Source organism: Bos grunniens, chromosome 14, assembly GCF_055505025.1.
Source record: "Bos grunniens cultivar Pamir isolate PY7600 chromosome 14, Bosgru_T2T1.0, whole genome shotgun sequence".
In the NCBI taxonomy this organism is placed as follows: domain Eukaryota; kingdom Metazoa; phylum Chordata; class Mammalia; order Artiodactyla; family Bovidae; genus Bos; species Bos grunniens.
In genome coordinates, this window is record NC_141178.1 from 55344637 (window position 1) to 55360254 (window position 15618).

A 15618-nucleotide genomic window follows, 5' to 3' on the forward strand; every position below is an offset into this window, starting at 1 on the left:
TGTTTGGTAGCTTGAAGAGGCTGGCAAATGAAGAAGGTGAACAAGATGTTCTCAGTAGGACTCTCTCAGCTCTAGGACTCTGGCATTCTGTGACGTCACTTAGGAAGGATCATGTTTTGAGGCATTAACTCACTAGGGCCAAACGCACAAGAAACTTAGGCCTAAACAGAAAAGCCAGCATATGAATATCCAGAAGGTTACGCAGGCAGGATGACTGATATGAGTCATTGACATTGGACTTTCTTTTCTGGTAGATAGATCTGTTCTAAAGGCCATTTGCAGTTATGAACAGATCATTCTATATTTTGAAGCTTTTTTTCCTGTCAAGCCAAGGTGAATTGCCCTTTTCTAAAGGGTTAATATGTTTTGTTTGTTTGCATCTGTCTGGGCTGCCGTCTATGGGGTCGCACAGAGTCAGACATGACTGAAGTGACTTACATAGCATAGCATAGACAGAGTATAGTTGTTGAATGAATGAACGAGCACAGGAATAAGCTAGTGGAAGTAAAGGAACTGTGGACTGGAATTCTGACTATTAATGTTGATATATAGCAGGGTACACGTTCCACCAGCCAAACATATATTCGTCCTGCTTTTACGATAGTCTTTCTCATGTGTAGCTTAGTAGTTAACTTTTCTTCATATTATTAAAATAACATGTTGTGTTGCCTTCCTTTATTTTTTTATCCTTGATGAAGAGGAAATTTTAATTTGTCTTGAATTACTTTTAAAGCAAGTCCCAACATCAACTTTTCATAAATATTTTGGGCAAGTACACATGCAGCTTGTCCTGGGACGTTTCTCTCTTCCTCCAGTGTGAAGATGATTTGGCTGAGAAGAGAAGGAGCAATGAGATCCTGCGCAGGGCCATCGAGACCTACCAGGAGGCGGCCAGTCTGCCTGATGCCCCCACAGACTTGGTGAAGCTGAGCCTGAAGCGGAGGTCAGACAGACAGCAGTTTCTAGGTGAGATGGAAGAAGAGTCAGTTCAGTAGCAAGCGGTGTGCTTTTATCTGAAAAAGCCTGAAGTTTGTATGTACTCTTAGAAGAGTTTAATTACATGGAAGGAAACCTGAGTTTTCTACCTAATTTCAGGCAATTTCTCTGATTGGGTCAGCCTGAAAGAGGAATCCTTCATAATTACAAAGATACAGACAGTATTTTTGCTGCCTACCTGCTCCCTACTCATTTTAAAGATGAGACAAATGGAATTCTGAGAGGTTGGGTGAATTGCCTAAGGAATCATAACTAATAAATGAATAGTTAAGTGTTAGTCACTTCAGTAGCGTATGACTCTTTGTGACCCAATGGACTGGAGCCCGTCAGGCTCCTCTGTCCATGGGATTTCCCAGGCAAGAATGCTGGGATGGGTTGTCGTTTCCTTCTCCAAGGGATCTTCCCAACCCAGGGATTGAACCCAGCTCTCCTATATTGCAGGCAGATTCTTTACCTTCTGAGCCACCAGGGAAGCCCGATAAACAAATACGTCTAGAGTCAAAAACTTCTTGTTATGCCAAATTCTTCTTTTCTCTCTTAACTGTAACTATCTGATCCATAATAGCTGAAATCATCAGTGGAACAGTTTTATAGATATAAGAAATGTCAGGAGTTATAAGCACTCTAAAAATTTCACCTGCACATTTTGTCTTTTTTAAAGAAACTTATAGAAAAACAATTTTTTTAATCACTGAGTAAATTTTAAACTGCTTTGAAAAAGCACTATGGATTTTTTACATTTGTTTGACTTTTAAAAAGAGTGCATAAAATATCATGCATCTTGATGACTGAATTTTTGGTGGCCTCTTAAACTTTGAACCAAGTGTGTCACTTGCTGTGCCCTAACTTCATTATAATCAGGCCAGTAATGGGTTCTCTCTCACCTAAAATGCCATCAGGGGACTTCCCTGGTGGTCCAGTGGTTAAGACCCTGCCTTTCTATGCAGGGAGTGTGGTTCAATCTCTGGTGGGGAAACTAAGATCCCATTTGCAATGGGCAACTAAGCCCTGTCACAGCCAAATAAATAAATAAAAATAACATTAAAAAAAATAAGTTAAAATGTCATTGATAAGCCAGGAGCAAAAAATCTAAGCCATGTGTAGCTGCCAAGGTGGGTTCTCTACTGGCTGGATAAGTTACATAGATGTATTATCTTGTTGTCATTAGAGGAGGCTCCTAAACATTCAAAAGTGAACCTTGTATCAGTTTTCCCAGGGTTAGAATTAAGGGTGGTTGTGTCGCTTTGGTAGATGACCAAAATCTGTGACGGGAGTAGAAGCCAAGCGATGACTGGGAACTAGAAGAAATGGTCCCTTAGACGTCTCTTCATAAGGGCCAGTCCCAGAGAGGGAAAATTTACAGCAGCACAAACAGGGTGGGAAAGGCAAGGCTGGAACTCCATGCAAGCGAAAACCAGTATCACTGAGTTGTCTCTCCTCTGGCTCTGAAGTGACTCACTTAGCCCTGTGGATTTTTAACATTAATTTTTATTTTTAAAAAGATGCGTCAGATATCATGTGTCTGGGTGGGACTGAATTTTTGGCACCCTCTTAAACTTTGCACCGAGCACCTCGCTTACTTCACCCTATTCCCAGCCCCAGGGGAAGGACGACCCAGGTAGATCTAACTTTCTTCCGAAGTAAGCCTTCAGTGTTTGAATATAGTCTCTCTTCCAAATTCCCTGGTGGCTCCAACGGTAAAGAATCTGCCTGCAGTACCGGAAACCCAGGTTCAATCCCCTGGGTCAGAAAGTTCCCCTGGGTCAGAAAGTTCCCCTGGGTCAACCTACTCTAGTATTCTTGCCTGGAGAATCCTGTGGACAGAGGAGCCCACTGGGCTACAGTTCATGGGGTCGCAAAGAGGGGGACACAACTGAGCAACTAACACTTCCACTTTCTTTCTCCTCCAAATGAGAATGAGGTGAGTTCACTAGGGGAGGCGCTGAGGGATTCATAGGTCCCTGGAGATGCAGAGTAGGAGGGGCAAGAAGGACATAGGACGGACTCTCACCTGGGCCTTTGTTGTGGCTCCATAGGGCAAGTGTAGAATCAAAAGAAAACTGTAATCCCAAGCGGGGCAGGTGGCAGAGGAAGAGTACAGAAAGGTGGAGTCAGATTTATCAGTGAAGGAATGGATAGTTGAGCAAACCACCCCAGACTGGCAAGTAGTGAATGGGGAGAGGCTGGTGGAGTCAGTGAGTGGTGGTCTATGCCTAACAGTTAGTAGAGCATCCAGCTACATTAGCTTTTGGATGGTCCTGGCGTATCTTGGCTGATTTTCAGTTTCTGGTCAACAAAGCCGTTTAGGTAATTAATTTTGTCATGTGGACTCTCATTTTGCACATTTTCCCTTATACAGTTTGTCTTTTTTTTCTTCTTAAGATTCATTATTTATTTTGGCTGCTCTGGGTCTTTGTTGCTGCACACGGGCTTTCTCTAGTTGCGGCAAGTGGGGGCGTCTCACTGCAGGGGCTTCTCTTGTTGCCGAGCATGGGCTCTAGGCGCGTGGGCTTCCGTAATTGCAGCACGTGGACTCAGTAGTTGTGGCACATGGGCTTAGTTGCTCTAATTGCTCTAGGACATGTGGGATCTTCCTGGACCAGGGAACGAACTGGTGTCCCCTGCATTGCAAGGTGGATTTGTAAGCACTGGACCAGCAGAGGAAACCCCTACAATTTGTCTTTCCAACTGGGGTAAAGAGTGATGACAGTTGACCCCTCTAAATCTTAAACATCCATTGGACAGCCTTTAAAATGAGTTGAAGCTGAGTTTTCATGGTTCGTGTAGGCAGAGCACCCTATTGTCCACCAGAGGGTCCCCTAATACCAGATGATGTCTCCTTGGCTCCAGGACTAGGTCATTACGAAGACCTAGAGAGATGAAGACAAGCAGAGTACCTCAGTGCCTCTTCATGTCTCATCCAGGGTGCTAGACCCTGAAATCTATTAGACTTCTTATTTGCCTGTTCTGTATTCATAATTTTAAAGTTAATTATAATGTCAAAAATACCCCAGTAAAACATTTTTTGAATGAGGATTGGGTAACTAAAACTTTCATAAGAGACAATTTGACATTAAGGGTAAATGTTGATGAATTTAGAAAATAAGAATGTCTTTAACATATTTGTAGTCAGTACTAAATTCAGTACCTACTTATGGGAACCGTGTGTGTGTGTATGTGTGTGTGTGTGTGTGTGTGTGTTCAGTCATGTCTGACTCTTTTTGCGAACCCCTCTGTCCATGGGATTTTCCAGGCAAGAGTACTAGAGTGGGTTGCCATTTCCTTCTCCAGGGGGTCTTCTCAACCCAGGGATTGAACCGGCATCCCTTGTGTCCCCTGCATTGGCAGGCGAATTCTTTACCACTAGCGCCACCTGAAAAACCCACTTATGGGAGTTACTGATGCCCTTAGAGCTGCAGGATAAAATCCTAAGAGGGACTTAGCCATCATTATACAGAGTCAGAGTTAAGCTGGTCTCAGGCTTTGTTGAATAGTCTCTTATGATCTGTAGTGCCAAGAAAAGGGTGGACAGAAGCTATTTTTATTTCTGTTGTTTTCTTTCCACCAAATCAGGTCACATGAGAGGATCCTTGCTTACTCTTCAGAAATTAGTTCAACTATTTCCTGATGATACTGCCTTAAAGAATGACCTTGGAGTTGGATACCTCTTGATAGGTGACAATGACAGTGCCAAGAAGGTCTATGAAGAGGTGAGTAGGCAGCAATTTGCTATCAACAATTAATCAAAGTCTTCTGAACATGGAGTTCTAATGTTATTTCTAAATTGCCTTTAATACTCCTGATCATTCACTCTCTTTATTTTAAATTAAGTCAAATTCAAGTCTTATTATAGTTAACGTATCCTAAATTTTGTTTCATTACCCTTTTTCTGCTTCATCAGAAGATTTTAAATATTAGCTAACATTTGGTAGGTGCAGTCCATGGGGTCACTAGGAGTCGGAGACGACTGAGCAACTTCACTTTCACTTTTATGCACTGGAGAAGGAAATGACAACCCACTCCAGTGTTCTTGCCTGGAGAATCCCAGGGACGGGGGAGCCTGGTGGGCTGCCGTCTATGGGGTTGCACAGAGTCCGACACGACTGAAGTGACTTAGCAGTAGCAGCAACATTTGGTACATCAAAGCCTTCAACCTATAATTGTGATACTTTCTTAACTCATATATTTATTTCAGTCCACAAACAACCTTTCTAAAGTGTTCTTTATGACAGGAAGAGGAACTCAAAAACTCAAGAACTTAAAAACACATTATCTTGTACTTTTTTCAGTTAAAGTCCAAACTGGAGAGAAACTAGAGACTACAAGCTTTTCGGGTATATGGCATAAATTACTCTCCTTTCAGAGGCACTGGCTGTCTGATCCTTGGGGGGGTTTTTTGGCTGTGTAGAGTGGCACGTGGGATTTTAGTTCCTGGATCAGATATTGAACACTTGCTCCCTGCAATGGAAGCACAGATTCTTAACCACTGAACCACCAAGGAGGTCCCAGCAAAGACTGACTTTAAGGTGGTTGCAGAGACCTTGCTACATCCTTGGCTTTGGAGACTTTACCTCACTTTCCTCCTTGTTAGTAACACCAGCAATTACCTGAGGCACCCTTGGTTCAGCATCTTCCTGCCCCTTGCCTCCCTTCACTCCTCATCCTTATCCATTCATTTAGCACTTATTTATTGAAACCCACAGGCACTGGCTCAGGAAATGGTGGTTAAGGAAACAACACAGATTATGCCATCAAGGGGTTACAATATGGTACCAAGTAACTAATCTCTGTTACTTTTAACATCCTCTGCTGCTGCTAAGTCGCTTCAGTCGTGTCTGACTGTGCAACCCCATAATCAACAGCCCACCAGGCTCCTCGGTCCCTGGGATTCTTCAGGCAAGAATACTGGAGTGGGTTGCCATTTCCTTCTTCAATGCATGAAAGTGAAAAGTGAAAGTGAAGTCACTCAGTCATGTCTGACTCTTTGCGACCCCATGGACTGTAGCCTACTAGGCTCCTCCGTCCATGGGATTTTCCAGGCAAGAGTACTGGAGTGGGTTGCCATTTCCTTCTCCCTTTATCATCTCCAGTATCTTTCAAATCCTCTTATTTATCTCAGGCCCCACTGTCTCTAGTGTAAAATAGGATAGATCCACCCCGCCCAACCTTGTTTTCTTATGATCTTCATCAATACAAAATGCCAATCTGACCCTCATCCTTGGCTTTAGCTCTTCAGTGGTTCCCACTGCCCATAGCAGTAGTCTTCAGACATGTTTGAATGTATCCTCTTTCAGTAAAAAATGTTCAAGCAAAAACCTGTGAATTGTTTTATGTATACCTGTACTAACCTATGGTAGACATTCTAGAAGGTCCACATTCTAAAATAGGTTTTAAGATGAAATATTTCAGATATTTTCAAAATTTCATTTAAGTGTCAATAAAATTTTCACTCTCACTGAAAAATTGATATTTTAATAATGTCCACGTGAAACATTATTTATAAGGATATTTTTAGTCCTGTTAGTGTATCCTGCCGAATTTGTGCAGAACTAGAAATGTCAACCAGTTTGTTGTTGTCTATGCTTTATGTGTGTGTGTATGTGTATGTAAAGAGAGAGAGAATCTCGGTAACATTTTTAGTATTAATCTCAATTTGACTTTTTTAGAAATCTTATAAAGCCATTTGTCATTTTCTGAGAGTTTGCTAATTACAACAGGATAATACAACTTGTGCATCTGTTATGCACTGCATGTAAACTGCAGTAAGTGCAGTAGGTGATCATAAAGAATCGAGCTGGGCGGGCAGCCCTGTGGGTTCCTCTGAGTCCTGGTCACCCACCCCACCCCTGTCATAGTAGCAGGTATGTGAGTGGGATGTGGACCTCATGAAGATGAGAGGAGAGTCCTGGAGCAGCTGTACGCAAAAGTGAAAGTGTTAGTCACTTTCACTTACTCACTCTCGTGTCTGACTCTTTTTGTGACCCCCATGGATGGTAGTCCAATAGGTAGGTTCCTCTGTCCATGTAATTCTCCAGGCAAGATTACTAGAGTGGGTTGCTGTGCCCTCCTCCAGGGGATTTTCCCAACCCAGGGATCATACCCAGGTCTCCTGCATTGCAAGCGGATTCTTTACCATCTGACCCACCAAAGAAGCCCATAAAACATATATGTAAAGAAATATATGATAACCATTCAGAGTTGACTTTAAATAGAACTAATTTAAAGCAGTCTTTCCCTGATCATTAAAAAAATATTGAAGTCATAAAATTGATAGAGATTTTACTGGTATTGTTAGAGCAATGCTTTAATGGTCATTGCCTTTTCATTCATTTCTCCATTCTTGGAGAACATTTTGCATTGAACATTTTGAGTTGAGGGGAAATGGGGCCATTTAAGCCTAATGTATTGCAATGAGAAAAAAACACTATTGCATTTTAAGCTATAGCATCATAATCCAGTCCAAGCACAGCAAAGTTAATTAAAACATTTGTAGAATTCACAGTCCATTGAATAGGTTTTTTTTTTTTTTTTTGAGTTTAGGTTCTGAGCGTGACACCCAATGATGGTTTTGCTAAAGTGCATTATGGCTTTATCCTGAAGGCACAGAACAAGATTGCTGAGAGCATCCCCTATCTGAAGGTAACTCCCTCCCTTCCTCTCTTTCCCTCTTCTGATCCCTTTGAGTCATTTGGACACCCTTGATTATGTATTGTAGATTGACTGGCATGCACTACTGACCCTTTTCAACACCAAAATATACACCTTCAGTCGATGACATTCACAGGCAGCGTGGACCTTCAGCTTAATCGAGGGTGTCAGATTTGAAGTGTTATGAGCAGAAATTATTTGGAAAAGATTTTGAAGAACTTCCTAAAACTGCAGTAGTTATTAATTGATAAAATATTTTAAAATATGGACAATGCATTAACACATTATCAACCAGAAACATATGAATACATCTTTTGTTACCCAAACATTATTGACTGGAGATGTTTCAGTTTTCACTTATATAGCAAATTGCCAGCCAAAGGCATTAGTTTCAGCAAAAAATCCCCAGTCAATAATGAATTAACTGTTCCTTTTGCAATTTAATTATACATTGAAACTACTTTGAACAGGTTTCATGGAAACCTATACAAAATGAGGTAACAAATGCAGACTGAGTAAATCCAATCCCCTAAAGCCTGATAGCCTGAAAGATTCAGAATAAAATGTGTTGTCATTTTTTGTTCACATAAAAACAGAATCCTCGTCAGTTCACCAGGATCACATGTGGTCTGGCTCAGGGCTGACCAACAGAACTTTCTGCCATAAAGGTCTTTATTTGTATTTTCTCATGTGGTAGCCACTAACCACTTGTGACTGTTGAACATCTAAAATGTGGCTAATATCACTGAGGAACTGAATTTTTTATTTGTAATTTAAATAGTAACACCAGCTGAAAAAGTGAAAGTGAAGGTGTTAGTCGCTCAGCTGTGTCCACCTCTTTGCCACCCCATGGACTGTAGCCTGCCAGGCTCTTCTGTCCTGGAGACCAGGAAAGAATACTGGAGTGAGTAGCCATTCGCTTCTCCCGGAGATCTTCCTGACACCGGGATTGAACCTGGGTCTCCCACATTGCAGGCAGATTCTTCACCATCTGAACCACCGGGGAAGCCTGTAACACTAGCTAGTGCTACCATATCAGCCAGGTAGCTGATTCAATTCAGTTCAGTTCAGTCACTCAGTCATGTCCGACTCTTTGTGACCCCATGAATCGCAGCACGCCAGGCCTCCCTGTCCATCACCAACTCCCGGAGTTCACTCAGACTCATGTCCATCGAGTCAGTGATGCCATCCAGCCATCTCATCCTCTGTCGTCCCCTTCTCCTCCTGCCTCCAGTCCCTCCCAGCATCAGAGTCTTTTCCAATGAGTCAACTCTTCGCATGAGGTGGCCAAAGTACTGGAGTCTCAGCTTCAGCATCATTCCCTCCAAAGAAATCCCAGGGCTGATCTCCTTCAGAATGGACTGGTTGGATCTCCTTGCAGTCCAAGGGACTCTCAAGAGTCTTCTCCAACACCACAGTTCAAAAGCATCAATTCTTCGGCACTCAGCTTTCTTCACAGTCCAACTCTCACATCCATACATGACCACTGGAAAACCCATAGCCTTGACTAGACAGACCTTTGTTGGCAAAGTAATGTCTCTGCTTTTCAATATGCTATCTAGGTTGGTCATAACTTTCCTTCCAAGGAGTAAGCGTCTTTTAATTTCATGGCTGCAATCACCATCTGCAGTGATTTTGGAGCCCAAAAAAATGAAGTCTGACACTGTTTCCACTGTTTCCCCATCTATTTCCCATGAAGTGATGGGACCAGATGCCATGATCTTCATTTCCTGAATGTTGAGCTTTAACCAACTTTTTCACTCTCCACTTTCACTTTCATCAAGAGGCTTTTTAGTTCCACTTCACTTTCTGCCATAAGGGTGGTGTCATCTGCATATCTGAGGTTATTGATATTTCTCCCGGCAATCTTGATTCCAGCTTGTGTTTCTTCCAGTCCAGTGTTTCTCATGATGTACTCTGCATATAAGTTAAATAAGCAGGGTGACAATATACAGCCTTGACGTATTCCTTTTCCTATTTGGAACCAGTCTGTTGTTCCATGTCCAATTCTAATTGTTACTTCCTGACCTGCATACAGATTTCTCAAGAGGCAGGTCATGTGGTCTGGTATTCCCATCTCTTTCAGAATTTTCCACAGTTGATTGTGATCCACACAGTCAAAGGCTTTGGCATAGTCAATAAAGCAGAAATAGATGTTTTTCTGGAACTCTCTTGCTTTTTCCATGATCCAGTGGATGTTGGCAGGTTATATACCTATAAACTTAAAGTAACACCTTTATGATCCACTTTTGTGATCTATTTCCTTCATGTGACTTTGGTCAGAGATCCCAAATAGTGACCCACTGATTACAAGTAGCTTGCATGTTCTATTTGGCTAATATAATTCTCTTAAAAAAAATTTTAACTGCTTGCCTTAGTTGAAAATCTGAAGGATTTTATATAATCAAGCAAATTTCTGATTTCTCTGGAAAGGTCACATGTGACCCACATCTCAGCACAGGAGCTGAGCAGTGGTACCCCCTTGAAGTGGGCATACACCCCACCCCCCAGCCTGTCTTGACTGTCATGGGACTTCAGCAAGCTGCCCATTCCCTGCCATGATCCTGGGGGCACGTAGTCTTCTCTGATATAAAATATTCCTCTTAAATTTCCTTTGACATCATAACGACCTAACAGTACTCTCCTGGCACAGAGATGAGGAAGTAGAGGGCAGGGTTGGTTAGTTAACGAACAATGATGTTTACCTGAACATCCGTCAGTCAAGAACCCCGGATCACAACTCTTCCCCACCTGAGTGATGCTTCTGTTCTGTGCTGCTATTCTCCACCCTTATGTGCATACAATTTCACCCGAGTAAAAGATAATGGGCTTCTTATGAAGAAGCCTCAAAGATGCAGACTTTTAGACATTGAAATACGTTTTATCTTTGAGCTTCTTTTACTTTTCTAAATTCATTCTCTTGCTTTAATATTCTTTTTTGTTTTTACATAAATTTAAATTTCAGTTCTTTTGTGGACAGTGGGGATAGAAATCAGCTGAGTGTTTTAGGATGAGAATTGTTTAATAAAATTATATTTTCAAAGATTCCAACTGGCTTTAATCCTATCGTGTTCTGTAAATGATTTCATTGAAAAGTGAGGACATGTTTGCCTTGAGTGGAAAAAAATATTATTTGCAGTTGGGTCCCTATCATTTCAAACATCTATGAGCAACTAAACATTTTGGTTCAGGGGAAAAAAAAGTCTCTAGATGGATGTGGTCAGATCTGGAGAACAAAATAAATGTGATAGAAACTCAGTCAGAGAAATTCTTTGGGATATTGAAGTACAATTGTTCCCGCAGAGACACTTCACAAAGCATCCTGGTAACTTAATGCGCTATTCCACTGTTAATTGATGATGAATGCATTGTTACATTGAACTTTATCACCTCCTTTTGCTTCTGCATTGTAAATACTGACCAGTAACCTAACTGCCAAATTGATGCCTTCGAACTGTGTTGCTGGAGAAGACTCCTGAAAGTGTCTTGGACAGCAAGGAGGTCAAACCAAGCAATTTTAAGGGAGGTCAACCTTGAATATTCACTGGAAGGACTGATGCTGAAGCTGAGGCTCTAATACTTTGACCACCTAATGCAAACAGACGACTCATTGGAAAAAGTCCCTGATGCTGGGAAAGAATGAGAGCAGCAGAAGAAGAGGTTGTCAGAGGATGAGATGGCTGGATGGCATCACCAATGCAAAGGACATGAACTTAGGCAAACTCTGGGAGATGATGAGGGACAGGGAGGCCTGAGGTGCTGCAGTCCATGGGGTTGCAAAGAGTCAGACACAACCGGGAGACTGAACAACAACAATATTGAGATGATTTTCTGGATCTTAGAAAAGATTTAGTAGGTCAATGGATTAATAAGTCTAATATCTAATCCTTTCACAAATACTAACACTGTCCTTTCTACAGGAAGGAATAGAATCTGGGGATCCTGGTACTGATGATGGGAGATTTTATTTTCACCTGGGGGACGCCATGCAGAGAGTTGGAAACAAAGAGGTAATAGTGCATTCATGAGCTTTTTGTTCTCTTTAACAGAAGATAAGGAGGGGAGGGCAATGATTTCTGTGAGACAGTTACAACTGAAAAAATGTTTTGAGCATAAACTTTTGAACATGGTTTAAACTTTTTGCAACAGCCTAACATTTCCTACTATGAAGAAATTTTGGGATTTGACTTTTATAATTTCTTTCAATAAGGTATCTGAATAATCTCTAAATTAGTGTGTGTGTGTGTGTGTCTGCATGTATATGTGTGCCTGTTTGTACATCTGTGTGTGTATCTATAGAGATGGATATTGCCTTGAAAAAATATTTTTAAATTTATGAAATGAAGAGATGTCCTTGAAATTGTTTAAGTATCTTTTAAGATATTTTTTTGCCTGTGCTGTGCTTAGCTGCTCAATCGTGTCCTACTCTGTGACCCCATGGACTGCTAGGCTCCTTTGTCCATGGGAATCTCCAGGCAAGAATACTGTAGTGAGTTGCCATTTCCTTCTCCAGGGGATCTTCCTAACCTGGGGATTGAACCCAGGTCTCCCAGATTGCAGGTGAAATTTTTACCATCTGAGCCACCAGGGGAAAATACTGGAATGAGTAGCCTATCCCTTCTCCAGGGTATCTTCCCAACCCAGGAATCAAACCAGGATCTCCTGTATTGCAGGATGATTCTCTACCAGCTGAGCTACCAAGGAAGCCTAGATTCATGTTATTTTGGAATTTTAAAAGTAGTTATTTTTAGAATGAAGTCTTTATCCAACTGATTCTTAAGCAGACTGAACCTGGTGGTTAATTGTGTAATTACTTTCTGAAATATTTAATACCAAGTTTAAGATGAACATCTATAGCTATAATAATGACCAGTACTGACACAGAAAATATAGCACCTAAAATAAATCACATGTTTTCTTTTATCATAATTCCTTTTTTCTGAGTTCAGTGTTGGCTTCTTTAGTATAACATTTGGTCATTAATGATGGCATCATACGATGTAAATCCCCAAACTCTCACCATCTGCTGTGGTTCACACAACATTGCTAGGCTATCCTGCACAATGCCATGGCCCTATGCTGGGCTCTCATTAGAGTCAGGGACCCTGGATTTTTGTAACCATGCATTTCATATATATATCAATAATAAGGTGACATCTGAGGGTAACGTAACTTCTGGTTTCTAAAGCTAATAAGAACTTGGTACTATTTGGACAATTGAGGGTTCGTTGGAGCAAAGGGTTTTGTAATGGGGTAATTGCCAGCTAAAGAGATGACCCAATTTGGGGTAACAGAAATTTGGATGACTAACACTGTTTTCTTTATCTATTTCTGTGTATCTGTACCTTTTCCCTCTGACCTACCAATCAATCAACTGGAATAAAGTGAGAAATGAAAGAAGAAGAGAAAGAAGGGGGAAGAAATTGCTGATTAGTCGTCACTTTTGTGTTCCTTCATTCTCTTAAGATGTAAATTCCTGGTACTTCCTTTGAATGAGAAGGATACAAAAGACTTTGCAACAGTATCTAACACAGGATAAATGTTCATATCTGATTACTATAAATGTAATCATCACTAATTAATTTACCTTTGAACATCTTATGGTCCAAGGCAAAGATAGATAAAACAAGTCTGTGATTTAGTCTCACATCTTAGAGCCTTCACTTCAAGGGCAAACAATTCACTACTACACATTGTTAGGAGCTTGCAATTTGAACGTATGGGATTGTGCTTTCAGCTTAATTATCGTTAAAATGCAAGGAATAGCACAGTTCTTGAATTTAAAAAGCCCACAGAGAAGCAAATAGCGTATGAAAGTAAGGCGAAAGTGTTCCTTGCTCAGTCGTGTCTGACTCTTTTTGACCACATAGACTGTGGCCCACCAGGCTCCTCTGTCCATGGAATTCTCCAGGTAAGAATACTGGACTGGGTTGCCATGCCCTCCTCCAGGGGATCTTCCCAACCCAGGGACTGAACCTGAGTCTCTTCATTGGCAGGCGGATTCTTTACCACTGAGCTACCAGGGAACCCTCATTAATGCATATATAAATATGGAATCTAGAAAAATGGTACTGATGAACCTATTTGCAGGACAGGAATAGAGACACAGAGAACTGACTTGTGAATACAGCGGGGGAAAGGAGAAGGCGGGATGAACTGAAAGAGTACCGTTGATATATATACACCACCATGTATAAAATAGTTGGCTAGTGGGAAGCAGCTGAGGGGGAGCCCAGCTCGGTGCTCTGTGATGACCTAGATGGGTGAATTGGGGTGAGCGCTGGGAGGGAGGCTCAAGAAGGGGATGTCTGTATACGTATAGCTGATTCACATTGTTGTATAGCAGAAACCAACACCACATTGTAAAGCAACTACACTCCAATTAAAAATGAAAAAATTTAAAATCTAGCTAAATTCACTATGTCCCCTCTATAATTGGAGATAATTTTTTTTAATGACTAATATATCATTTCCTAGTTTTGTTTCTCTAAGAGTTAAATGGTGGGGGCTGAGAGAGAGGGCTTCCTTGGTGGTCCAGTGGTTAAGACTCCGCACTTCCACTTCAGGGGGCATTGGTTCAATCCCTGGTTGGGGAACTAAGATCCTCCAAGCTGAGCAGCTAAAAAAAAATTAAATGGCAGAGGGATATAAGGTCAAGGGCCATGTTTGACACACTAGTACCAACTTTGAGTGTCAGAAAAGCTCTTACAGATACTTGAACATGCCCTATAAATACAATGTCTTGCCCAGGCACCCAGCATGCTGAGTGTTTAGTCAGGACTGAAATCTAAGACTTCTAACTCCACTAATTTCTTTCTCACTATTCTAACACTATGTCCTTAAAATGAATTTCTGATGATTAAAAAAATTAATACGAATTTCCAAAAATCATCTGTTGTAATTAATATGGTTGTTCACTTTAACACTGAAAAATTAACTAAATTTAAATTGGACAAAAATAACTAAAATAGTCAATTTAATTTCAAAGGTAAAATGCTATATTTTTAAAATCAGACTACTGTGAGCCATGTTTAAAGAAATTACTTTATGGTTACCACTTACATGTCTTTCAAGGAAAACATATGAGTGATTAGTACATATATTCTTAGTTTGAGATAATATTGAGAAAGATAATTACACAAGAAGATCACTTGTGACAGTTTCTTTTTAGATGACAGAGAGACAGAGAGAGAGTGGAATAAGTTGCCAGATGCCCTAGGCGATTGTTCTTCATGTTTAGTCTTCTTCAATCTCAGTTTGAGCATTTGTAAAATGGAACTATTTGGAGTTACAGAAAAGATCAAATGAAAGTACTTGTGCAAAAGCTAGTCATGAGCTGAAAAGTGTTACTGAAAATAGAGATGGTTCTTGATTTTTCTAACCAATGAAATTTTGGCCTATGAATTTTTACTTTTTTAAGAGTTATTATTTCTTACATCTAAAGTAAGATGGAGTTTGATGAAAATATTCTTGTCTTCTTAATCTGCTTGATATTAACTGCCTGTTTTCATTGATCAAGATGTATATTTGAAATCACTCTTCGAAAGCAATCATTAGATCAGAATTCAGATAATAGAGGGGGGGCGACCATTAAGCACAATCCTAGAACTGTCTTCCAGTCTAAAGAGAGTGGGGTGTGCTGGGCGCAGGGCTGTGTGGGGAGGCCCCAGGACAGCATATGGTTCAGGCATCATTTGAAGGGGATGCATGGAACAGCAGACTGCAGCCAGCCATCCCTGTAAAGACTAGTTCGTCTTCTTGGAGTCAAGTTGTATTGTGTTATAGCCTACAGCCGCAAATGTTATCCCTTATGGCAGGGATAAAAATTACTCGGAACAAAATTCCCCTTCTTAAAAAATCTAATGTGGACTATCACTCTATTTATTGCCAACTCAGAATATTATTTTCTTTCGTCTGCTTCTTTAATGGAGGGTTTATACTCCGTTTCCTTGGGGCAGTCTTCTTCTTCATGTG

General features: G+C 40.9%; 1 protein-coding gene across 10 annotated transcripts in view; it reads left to right on the forward strand.

Moving 5' to 3' along the window:
• Positions 1-15618, forward strand: part of ASPH (aspartate beta-hydroxylase) — a 204228-nt gene that overhangs the window by 138163 nt on the left and 50447 nt on the right. For all 10 annotated transcript variants that reach the window (XM_086336862.1, XM_086336861.1, XM_086336865.1 and 7 more), the window contains 4 exons: positions 816-966; positions 4570-4706; positions 7537-7635; positions 11565-11654. In XM_086336862.1, the coding sequence (XP_086192988.1) occupies positions 816-966; positions 4570-4706; positions 7537-7635; positions 11565-11654 (477 nt within the window). The remainder of the gene's footprint in view (positions 1-815; positions 967-4569; positions 4707-7536; positions 7636-11564; positions 11655-15618) is intronic.